This window comes from Arachis stenosperma, chromosome 6, assembly GCF_014773155.1.
Source record: "Arachis stenosperma cultivar V10309 chromosome 6, arast.V10309.gnm1.PFL2, whole genome shotgun sequence".
In the NCBI taxonomy this organism is placed as follows: domain Eukaryota; kingdom Viridiplantae; phylum Streptophyta; class Magnoliopsida; order Fabales; family Fabaceae; genus Arachis; species Arachis stenosperma.
This window is the reverse complement of record NC_080382.1, coordinates 2664840-2677158: the sequence shown is the minus strand read 5'-3', so window position 1 is coordinate 2677158 and position 12319 is coordinate 2664840. Positions and strand designations below refer to the sequence as shown.

Genomic DNA, 12319 nt, shown 5'->3' with positions numbered 1-12319 from the left:
TTTGCATGCAAAGTCAGCGGATGATTCATTGCATAGGACCGGGGTCAATGTCAAATGAGGCATGTAGAGAAGAAGATGTGGACTAGCATCAAGTGTTGAGGAATGGAAAGGCTAAGTTGGGCCACAAGCCTACACTTAAGGCCCAAGGAACCAAACACTCGACTACTGGTTCAAGTGGTCACCCAAGGCCCAATCCACAGACTCCGTGCGAATCCAGGGAATCGAGATTCCAGGTTGGGCAGAATGTAACCCAGCAGTGTGCGACGCCACCTTCTCTCCACACGCCAACGATCCGAGGACCCTCCATAAGGAAACGACCGCGTCCGGCCTCCTTGCAAAACTCACCGATTAGAGGCGCGACGGTGGATGCATATATGCATGAGGGTCCAGCCAAGAATCCGTCGGGGAAGGGAGTTACACCGCCACTGGTATCTACAAATGGGGTTCGGGAGAATAACGTTTCAACAAAAATTCAGAAGAAAAAGGTGCAGGGAGTTACGCTGCCACTTGTCTCTGCGATTGTGAGAGAAAAGCGCCTCATCAACGAAATCGAAGGAAGTGGTGCATGGAGGTCTGAGGCATTCCGTTCCAGGAGATAAGTCTTCTCCTAAAGTTGGTGGTGCAAGTTAAATTCACCTATTTTGATATTCTCTTGTCACTTTTTTATGGATAGTTTAAATATCTTAGTTTGGAATATTAGAGATACTTCTAATGAGTTCGCCCAAGTGAATTGTAAAGAACTTGTCAAGAAATTCAGGCCTATTTTTTTATTGTGGTTGAGGCTCATTCTCCCTTTCAATATTTGAAATTGTTCTAGTAAAGAATTGAATACCATCCTATTGGTATAGTGTAAGCATTAGGGCATAAGGTGGTATATGGTTCTTTTCTTCAACGCAAGGTACTTGCTATAAATTGGTTGATGCTTACGATTAGTGTGTCACGATCGAAGTTCAGCTTGGATATATGATTTAGAGGTGTAGTGGTATTTATGGTAGTCCGCAGTATAATACAAAAGGTTTTCTTTGGGATTACCTAGTAGCTCAGTCATCGACTTTTCAAGGGCCTTGGATTGTCCTTAGTGATTTTAATGAAGTTCTTTTCTCTCATGAAGCTAATGGTTGCCATTTTTCGAGTTGACATGCTGATCAATTTGCCAATCCTTTAGGGGATAGTGCTCTGTTTGACTTGAAGACTATTGGAAGACGTTTTTCTTGGTACATGACGGTTAAAAATAATATTGAGGTAGCAAAAAAGCTATACCGAGTTTGTATTAATAGTGGATAGTTATCTATTTTTCCTGATGCCTATATAGAAATATTGAATAGACTGTAGTCTGATCGTTGTCCTATCTTCGTGCGCTGTAAAGGGCGCCTGCAGTTAAAAAGGAACAGACCTTTTCATTTTATGGCAGCTTGGGCTACTCATCCTGTTTACAAAGATATTGTGAAACAGTCTTGGTGGTCTCGTTTTAGAGGTGCAAGAAAAGCTTTCGGAAGTGCAGAAGAATTCTCTTGAATTTAATTCTACAGTGTTTGGTAACATCTTTATTAGAAAATATGAATTGGAGCGTCAAATTAATTATATTCAAAAGCGTTTGGAAGAGAAGAAAGACTCTTTTATGCATCAAAAATAGCAACAATTGGTTGAGAATTATAATAACACTCTTGTGCAAGAAGAACTTCTTTGGTTTTAAAAATCCAGAAAACAATGGGTGAAAGTTGGAGACAGAAATACCAGCTTCTTCCATGTTCAGACTCTTGTGCGATGGAAGATAAATAAGATTCATGGTCCCTTTCTCAAGGATGGCATATGGGAGATGGACCCGGAGGTTCTTAGCTGGGAAGCTGAATCTAAAAACAAGTAGATCAGGACACAAATTTTGATCGTACCAACTAACCTGGGTCACGAAAGCTATGACAACGACAAGGTAATGGTTGACCTAATTGCAGCAGTAATACGGCAAATGCTATAGCTGGGGTCTTGCTGGTCTTGCGTAGGTGAAGATGAGGATATAAGAACACAGTGGCTACAAAGATGAATGTGCAATGGCGACTCACATGCCTCGCGATGGCTACAACGACGTGGCGGACCTGGCACCGGCAATGCAGAGGCTGCAGTTAGAGGTTTTCGATGCTGGTCCTACGTAGAAAAAGACGAGAAGTTGAGAACACGGTTCCTACGAAGGTAAACGTGCAACGACGCCTCACTACCTATGATGGCTATGGCGGCAACGACACAGCAATGGTGTCCTAGTGAATGGAAGATGCACGAATGAGAAGAAAAACTGTTAAGAAGTCCTAATTTAATTCTTACAAAGAATAAACTTAGAATTAACTTATTAGAATGAAGATATTTTGGTAAAAAATATTAGTTAGATTTCAATCACTGTCTCCAAAAATTTCAATCACCTATGTTTTCACTTTTTAAAGGTATTGAAATATTGAAATTTTAAAGACAGATAATAAAATTTTAATACCAATTTTTGGATTAACAAACAAAAAATTTAAATCCTAATCTCCAAATCTTGATGTAAACTATATAGTTTGAAGCACACAATATTCTTTCCTCCGCCGAGTAAGTCTCCTTGATATAAAATCTAGCCTTCTCGTCATATTTCCTTTTACTATGTAGAATTTTGATAATGTCCATAAAAAAATTTTTTTGAAGGCTCCACTTTAGTATAAAAAATAGGCACTTTAAAAAAATATCTTAAGTCAAGTGACTAAGAATTTAAATAGTCTTATAGTCGAAATTTAATCTACCCCTTCATCTTCCCACCAAAAATAGTCCGTATAGATTTAATTTTTTAAAATAAACATCACCAGTTTTTGAAAAGAAAAAAAAAACATCATCATGAACTAAGCAACTCATTTTATTAGTAACCTCCCAATTTGTGATAGAACTTTCTTTTTCTGATGAAAACTCTCTTCTTATTATGAGAAAAGCCAGCAGCTATCACCTTGGTTCCATGGTCTAGTGGTCAGGACATTGGACTCTGAATCCAGTAACCCGAGTTCAAATCTCGGTGGAACCTACTTTTTCATTGTCTTTCTAACACACTTCCACTCATAACAATTCCATGCCTCAAATCTCAATGAAACCACAAGAATATCAAAATATACTAGAGCATGTCAACATTAACTTGTTATCATTATCGTTTGCTCACTGTTTCAAAATTGTGCTTCTTCTTTCGTTTTTTCAGTCGCGTAACCTAGGTCTCTTGTTTTTTTTTGCGCAATATGGATTTGGAACCAGAAACTCGACGGAAAATCGAGGACATGGTGATGGATTTACTCAAGCAATCCAACATAGAAGAGACTACTGAGTTCAGCATCCGAGTCGCCGCCTCCGAGCGACTCGGCATCGATCTCTCCGATCCCAACCGCAAGCACTTCGTCAGAAACGTCGTCGAGTCTTATCTTCGAACCGTCGCTGCCGAAGACGCCACCGTTGCAGCCGAACAGAAACCGCCGGAACTGATCGCTCCTCCGGAGGAGCCCATAGAAGCGGCGTTGCAGTTGCCGAAGCCAAGTACGGAGGTTAAGGATGACTGCGACCAAGTCATTTTCCAGGTGAAACCCTGGTCCCAAAATTCGATTGGTAACTTAGCGAAATGCAATTAATTCCATATGCATAGTCTTAAAGTCCTATTTTCTTTTTTCTTTTTCAATCGAGAAAGCGAAGCTACTAGTTGTTTTTTTTTTTTTTTTTTGAAATATCATATATTATTATTAAATTTTAAAATGTTATTTGCACACCAAAATTAACCACTAAGATAAGCCACTCTGAATTTGTATATGGATACATATGTAGTTTAACTCATTTTTAACATGTATTTTGCATTCCAATGTGTATTCTAAGTGGCTAATTTTGGTGGCTGTATTAATTTGCATGTTAAATTCCTGGTCATTGGCCTCAGTAGATGTTGTTTTGGTTGATGTAGCTGTCAAACAAAAGGAATGTGGTGGTTAAAAAGTTCAAAGGGACAACATTGGTGTCAATTAGGGAGTTTTTCCAGAAAGATGGAAAACAGATTCCCACTTCCAAAGGTGATTATTCTATGCATAGTTGTATAATTGTTTTCCTCTTACAGAACATGTTGCTTGCATATTACTTCCTGCTTTACTGTAGTCTTTTATTGAGCTTGCAAGTGTCACCGGAATTTGAGCAAAACGGCCACACGGACTATACCTTGGGACCAGGCTGTCATGATATGTCAATATATCAATATCTCATTTCCCTTCTACTTGTACAAGTTTATAAATTCCCTTGACAGCCATTAATGAGTGGTTTCCATATGTAACAATCTTTGATTAATCTTTGTGGCTGATGCTCATGCTTAGTAATTCACAGTAAGGCAGTCTCAGTATAACGTGAATAACTCTGTTGTTGGTTTTGCACTTTGCATAATTTGTAGTGTTTCACCCCTGATTTTGCTTTAGGATTAATTATTCTATAATGCAATTAGTGTGTTTAATTTTATGTGGCTCAGTTTCCATCAGAAATTGATTATCTAAACTCCAAAAAGGAAAGACCCTTGTCTCTAACTACTGCCGATTTTTAGGGATAAGTTTATCATCTGAACAATGGTCAACCTTCAAGAAGAATGTGCCAGCTATTGAGGAAGCTATTACAAAGTTGGAAGGAAAGATGAAGTGAGTATTTGATGTTTACTAATGAGCTTTGAAAATAACATGCATATATTTGACTTCAGAATGACATTAATTGCTAGTTGTTGGAATGTGATGGAGAGGAAGCCACTTGTATGCAATATGAAAAATTTTGATCATATTATTTTTCTTTCCATGATGGTTTTGTAACTGCCAATTGTATGATACCCCGTTGTACTATAGTTGGAGAAATTTCATCATTCTTCTGAACAAGTAGACATTACTTTTTGGCTAAAAAGATAGCATGTTTGTAGGTAATTAATTATGTGTAAATTCATTGATTGGCCTAACCTGGAGTATTTAATCAATGCAATGTAGATCTGAGCTTCATGGTAAGCAAAATGGAGATGCCTATAATTCAGTTGTTGATGTGGCTCCTCCTCTTGAGCATGTCCCTGTTGAGGTCAGCCGTTTTGATGGGAAAAATTATCAATTATGGGCTCAGCAGATGGAATCACTTTTGAAACAGTTAAAGATTGATTATGTGCTTACTGAACTAAGCCCAAATGCTGTGCTTGGTGAAAATTCTAGTGCTGAAGAAATTGCTAGAACCAAGAATGCAGAAAGGAGATGGGTGAATGATGATTTAATGTGCCGTCGCAATATCTTGACTCATTTATCTGATAGTCTATTTTGTCTCTATGCAAACAGAAAAATGAGTGCTAAGGAGTTATGGGAAGATTTAAAATTGGTTTATCTGTACGAGGAACATGGAAGCAAGAGAGCGCAGGTGAAAAAGTATCTTGAGTTTCAGATGGTTGACGAGAGAGCAATTGTTGAGCAAATCCAAGAATTTAATAGCATTGCAGATTCACTCGTTGCTGCTGGAATGTTTCTCGATGAAAACTTTCATGCGAGTGCCATCATTTCAAAGCTCCCACCATCCTGGAAGGACTTCTGCATCAAGTCAATGCGCGAGGAGTATCTCCCTTTATGGAGGCTAATTGATTGTATAAGGATGGAGGAAGAATCTCGCAACGGATTCAAACGAGTTGGTGAACCTTATAGTAGTAGGATAGTATTTAACCACTCCAATAAAGGTGGACCAAGGGAAAGTGACAATAAGTTCCCAGGTATGCATAGGAATAAGTCAGAGAGTAATGGCAAGAGTATAGCCTGTTATATTTGTGGCAAGAAGGGGCATCTTTCTAAACACTGCTGGAGAAGATATGACAAACAAGGTAATGAAAGGAAGGCCGAAGATGTATGTATACCTCAAGAAGTTAACATGGTGGGGGGTTGTTAGCTGTTAGGTAGGTTTCCCTGGCAAGAACTGCGGCAGGCATAGCAAATATATTTTCCCAATTAGGCAGGGTACGTTCTTCTGTTAATTATGGGGTACAGGTATGATCTTTGTCATAGACTCATAGCCTTCTTTTTAGAATTTTTTTTTTTAAATTACGATAATCGAAGCTGTTACTGTATATGGTATATATCGAGGTTCAGTGTAATTTGCCCTTTATATAGTCTAATGCTCATATTCTTAATTTGTGGTTTTCACGCCATGGGCTAACTGATTTATGAATTTACCAATGATATATGTGTAATTGTCACATAAAGCAAATGATGTACAAATGATTTATAAACTTAAGCACTAACTGAACAGATGAAAAATGTACGTCATTGAACAATATAACATTTTGTAAACGAAAATAAACCGTTATATAATGTAGCATAGCTGTAATCCAAAATAAATACTACAATAACAACAAAGTCTTGTCCTATTAGATGGGATTGGTTACATGAATCAAACAATGCTATTGAGTTTTATCATGTATCATGTCTACAGAGAGACTATTTACAAATAGATTTCGTTTGACCAACTTATGGATTGTCTTCTTAGTTTTTCCTCTGTCTTTCACCCTTTGTCTATTTTCCATCTCATCCATTCTCTTAACTGGATGATCCTTGGTGTAATATTATACCAATAGAAAAATTCTCTGTCCCACCACCTTGAGTCTTCACAATAATTGTAGCTCCATCATATATGTCTTTAATTGCACGAATATATGTGATCCTTACTTTCTTCTTTTCTAAAACCTTCCATAAGGCTTCCCTTGGCACCCTATTGTACGTGTTTTTCAAAATAATAAACACCATATGTAGATCCTTTTTATTATTACGATACCTCTCCATCATTCTTCTTAATATGTATATTGCTTTAGTGGTGGATCTGCTTGGCATAAAACCAAATTGGTTCTCTATTACTTGTGTCTCTTGTCTCAGTTTCCATTCTATCACCATTTCCTATAACTTCATGGCATGGCTCATGAGATTGATCTTTCTATAGTTTCCACAACTTTGTATATCCCTTTTATTCTTGTAGATAGGTACTAAAGCGTTTTTTCTTCACTCATCTGACATCTTAGATTTTAAAATCTCATTAAAAAGTTTGGTTAACCTACTGACGTCTTTTTCTCCAAGACCCTTCCAAACTTCAATCAGGATATTATCGGGTTCTACTGTCCTGTCATTTTTCATCCGCTTTAGAACCTCTTTTATTTCGAAATCTCGAATCCTTCAATAGTAGTCGAAGTTTTAATCTTTTTTCCTCGTGCATAACTGACCAAGACTCGAAAGAGTCTTCTGTCCTTCATTAAATAACTCGTAGAAGTAGCTCTTTCACTTTTGATTAATCTTTTTCTCTTGAGCCAACACCTCCCCGTCTTTATCCTTTATGCACTTAACCTGATCTAAGTCTCTCGTTCTTTTTTCACGGCTCTTTGCGATTTTATATATACTTTTTTCTCCTTCTTTCTTGCCTAAGGACTAGTAGATATCCTCATATGCTCTTATTCTTCCTTTGCTTAAAGCCACTTTTGTTTCTTTCTTAGCCGTCTTATATTTTTTCAATTATCTGCATTACAGCACAAAGATCACTTTTTAAAGTATACCCTTTTTACCTTTATCTTTTCTTGTAATCCAAAATAAATAAATTAAAAAAAAATGTAGCAATGCTTTTATCCCTTGTGATCATCACAAGCCAATGTGTTATATGCACCGTTGAATCTTGAATCCATACGACCTTTGTTCTTTATAATTTCACGTGCCAACTGATTTGTAAATCCTTTCAAGGTAACTCTCCAAAGGACCAGAATTTTAACAACGAACCAGAATTGGAGGATAAGTGTATAATTAATGAACACTGGACATGGTCCGAAGTCAGGTGTTGGTTCATTAGCAAATGTTAGTACAACATTCAAAAAGAGAATCTAAATACAAAATCATCATGCGGTAAACTTAACTGCTAATGCACACACAACTGGATGTGGTTATATGCAACCGCGTAGCTCAAATAAACAGGTCTATGTAATAAACAAGAGTTTTTCAAGCTACTTTGTTTGCGGACTTGGCCTTCAAATGGTCCAATAGTTGCTGCTCTCTTTGTATGTCTCCAGCAAGCTTGGTGCTTTCCCATTTCAGCCTCCTCACCACTTCTTCAGCTTGACTATAATTTGGAGGAACCACACCACTTCTTCCCGAAAATATACCAAACTTCACTTCTACATCTTTCCTATAGCCACACAATGTTGTGTTATCACAAAGTTTCTATGATCATATGATCCAAAAAAAAGGTTAATCATATGATAAAGCAATATAGCATATGAAAGTTTACAGAGAATAACATAAGGCTTTCACCTAGAAAAGTAATAAATGAACACAATTACACAAGTACTAGTATAGAACATGATGGAGGCGCTAAAAAAAGGAAAGAGTACGATCAACCTCAGACATATATTAAGAAGGTAAAAGGATAATTTGATACTGACCTACTACCAAGAACAAACATTCCATTTTTCTTGATCATTCCACCATCTAATGACACAGCTCCTTCATCAATGCATGGGAGAGCAGACATCATTTCATTTCGGGTTCTGTATACTTGTAGGCCAGAGAGAAGGCCATAAAATAGTGTCTCTCTAAGACCGTGACCACTAGAAGTAACAAAAGATAAGTTATTGGACTCTAAATAGAGCATGTTTACTGCATAATCAATGAACCCAGCCGGGCACTCCTCGTTTGGAAATCTTGGCTTTGGAATAGCCAACTTCTTTTGTGGATCATTGGCTACAAAACCTCCAACATATGGTCTGAAAAACAAACAGTACTCAGAAAACTATAAGCAGAAGTTTTGCTTCTCACATTTAACCATGATGTAGCAATGCTATCATGTAACTTTTTCAGATGTCCTATTAGAAGAGACATACATAGAAATAACCTGAACAATGCCCTGTGAATTGTATCCTTATGAGGTTTTGATGTTAATTCCTATCTAAAGAACCCCATTGAAAAAAGCTTCACATGAAGAGTACCTAATACACACATACACAGATTTATATAATCAAACTTGCCTGAAAGATTCAAGACATATGACAGCAAATCGGCCATTTACATTCTTTTTAATTGAAGATCCAATTCCATGCAAGCCTGCATTACAGTTTATTGTGCCTTCAGGGTTGTACTTCTCTAATGCATTAACACCTTCATTAGTACTGCAGACAATTGCAAGCATGGTCTCCAATCCCAAATACTCAGAGAGAATCCTGCACTTAGACAACAATGCTGGATTATCTTAACACAATCTATAATAAAAATAATAGCATCTTTCTCCAATGTATGCTACTAAAAATTTAAAACAACTAAGAGAACCACATTCCAATATCTGGCAAATTAAGCAAAACCATAAGAGATAGTGCCTGCTGCAAGATAAAAAAAAGATATCAAAGGACAAAAAAGGGAGTTAAAGATTTGGGGAGAATGAAAGCTGATATTGACCTGCTAAGTTCATCGCTCTCAACCCTGGCAAGGGTTGCCACAACTCCCACAGCATCTTTTTCCAAAGCCAAATTCGATGTCTGAGCATTGGCTTTCAGCCAACAGAATATGCCAGCAGCTGAATTCTCTTTCTTCAATATCTGTTCTGTTGTATCGTCCTCGATAATAGATGGTGCTGTATCGTCCTCGGTATTAGATGGACCACTTCCATTGTCTGGTGTAATTACACTACACGAATGGTACCTACCAAGACTCACTGTAGACACATTGTTAGACAAAATAAATCAGCTAATAACTTTTACATGAACTACTTAACTGAAGTAGTTGGTTTTCGTTTATTCAACCAATGAGTACTGATGTCATGTTGTGTTAGTTAGTTTACCAGGTTTAATTCTAGTAACCTGGTCTCTATGGAACAAAATAAATAAGAGCAAAAAAGATTGGTTTATGAACACACCTTGTAAGTCAAGTATTGATTCGGCTAGTCGATTTGATTGAGAATTAAGGAATTTAAGGTTATCTTCATGTTTCTTTATCTCATTCTTAATGCTCTCATGATTAGCATCATTTTGGTTCAGCTGAAAAATGATAAACAACAATAGTTTCAAAATTTAGTAAGGGGATAAAATAAACAAAATCAAGTAAGAAAATGTACTCTCTGGAACACACAGATTCATGTTCATGATTCAAAATAAATTAGGGTTATCAATCACATATGCAAAACTAATAGCAATGATATAAGTTCCTCCGTCAAATTGGAAACAGATTCCTGAAATTAGAGACAGTATAAACCCCCAGTGGTAACTGGTGTTGTTAGAGGCAGAAACTTGGTGCCCTAGCTGCTTATGAGTATATTACATAAAACTGGTTATCATCCAAAATAAATCAGAACTAAATGATGAATAGTAAGGAGTGAGGACATAGTTGAGTTATTGCAGCAAATTAAGTTTATGTAATAGTAGTAGGTGGGAAATAACCAACCACCAAAAATGTCACCGCTTCATCCACATACATTCAAGATATAGTTTTTTTTTTTTTTTAATAAACATTCAATATATAATTAACTGGTGCAGTGTTGAAAGAAGAAGAAGAAGAAAAAAAAAAAGAAGAAAAGAAGTGAGGAGTAAAATATGGGAGCAACGAAGGAAGAGAAGAGAGAAGAGATATCACCTTAGACATTAGAGCGAAGGAAAGCGCAGAGAGAGGACCAAAATTAGATACGCTAAGGTTGTTGCATGCTCACTTATGCACTGAAGTGGTACTTTCGTAATTCTACACAACTGTTGTACCTACTTTGTTCATTTAGGACGGGGCAGAGGTAAAGTCTCCTTTTTTTTGGGGTCTGATTGTAAATTCACTCAATTCAATGCTTTTTTTTTTACTGCAATAAGAAAAGAAAAGAAAAACAAAAAAAGTTAAGAGCAGGTAAAGATAAATCTTGCTACAAATGTACAGCGAACTAATAGGAGGATGATTCTCTGTTTTTGAAGTATTTTAGTACAGTTTTTTTGGTCAACTAGCCAGCAACTTTATTTGTATCTCTTTGAATGAGACCAAATTGAATGATACAAATTCGTTGTTGTTTAATCCCTTTTTTGTGGGTGGAGAAGGAAAAGAGATAGAGTAGGAAGAGAGGAGATGATAGGAATCCTTTATTTTAGAAAGATTTTATTTTAATTATAATGAGACATTTTTTCAGAAATTATTTTTAATATGGAAAGGGAGACGGTGTTTTGGTTGAATATTGATATTTGAAGTGTATTACAGTATTGTGGAACTCGTCTAACACGGCCCCCACGTGTTGCACCACGCCCCCCACGTGTTGCACAATACGCTGCCACGTGTCCACCACGCCCCCACGTGTTGGCCAGAATGCTGCCACGTGTCCACCACGCCTCCCACGTGTTGCACCACGCCCCCCACGTTTTGCACCACGCCCTCCACGTGTTGACTTTTTACCTACAAAATCCACCTATCTGTAATTACACCAAATAATCCCATTTCCCAAAGAAACACCAATATCTCTTCCATATAAAAAAAAATCAGCCACATTTTTTTTGTTATAAAATATTAATATATAATGAAAAGTTTTATGGTGTGAATGATATTAAATATTTATATCTGTGAATATTATGTGAACACCGTAGTTGATGAATACGTCTGACATTGTCTATACTTACAGTTTTAGTTGATGGGACAGCATATCAAGTAATACTAGTATTTTTGCAGATCTAATGTATAATGTACCGAAATTAATAAGCTAATGAGATGCTAATTATTTTTGGTAAATTAGGCTAAATGGAAGTTGTGTTTTTTTGTTTATGTGGTTATGACGGATTTTTGAGCTTGGATTACCATATTTTGTGCAGTTGTACAGAAACAATTTTTTTGTGAATAATATTAAAAAAGAAATGAGCTGATGTGTTTTTGGATTTGTTTTGGGTAAGCAAATTTTTTATTTATAAATATTAAAAATACTAATAAAAATAAGAACAATAACAAAATAATAATAAACAAACTAATATTTTTATTCGGATGAATAAAAATATAAATGAGGACAAAATGTTAAATATCTTTATTTATTTATTTTTTAACGTCTTTTATAAATATAATGATAAATTGTGTACTCTTAAAGATTTAATTTATATTATTAATATGACATATGTGATGTTTAAAAAAAATTTTCTATTTTTATAGTACACTGAAATTATGAAAATTTAAGCTATATTAATAATTATTCATAACAACATCATAAAAAATAACATTAAAAAATAATAAAAATAATATTTTTTTATCTTAATTTTTGTTTTAGATATAGAAAACAAAAATATTTTTAACGGTTATGATTTTTGATGTACAATTTCTCCTTTATA

At 36.0% G+C, this 12319-nt stretch overlaps 1 protein-coding gene and 1 non-coding gene across 2 annotated transcripts; one reads left to right on the top strand and one right to left on the bottom strand.

Moving 5' to 3' along the window:
* Positions 1 to 2962: 2962 nt before the first annotated feature.
* Positions 2963 to 3034, top strand: TRNAQ-CUG (transfer RNA glutamine (anticodon CUG)). The gene has a single exon. It is a non-coding gene; the product is annotated as a tRNA-Gln (tRNA).
* Positions 3035 to 7786: 4752 nt separating this feature from the next.
* On the bottom strand, positions 7787 to 10792 carry LOC130933067 (protein DEFECTIVE IN MERISTEM SILENCING 3-like). Its single transcript, XM_057862567.1, has 6 exons — positions 10617 to 10792; positions 9904 to 10024; positions 9447 to 9702; positions 9023 to 9214; positions 8441 to 8761; positions 7787 to 8184 (listed from the first exon to the last, which is right to left on the bottom strand). The coding sequence occupies exons 1-6, from the start codon at positions 10623 to 10625 to the stop codon at positions 7998 to 8000; spliced, it is 1086 nt and encodes a 361-aa protein (XP_057718550.1). The 5' UTR covers positions 10626 to 10792; the 3' UTR covers positions 7787 to 7997.
* Between the last annotated feature and the right edge of the window lie 1527 nt (positions 10793 to 12319).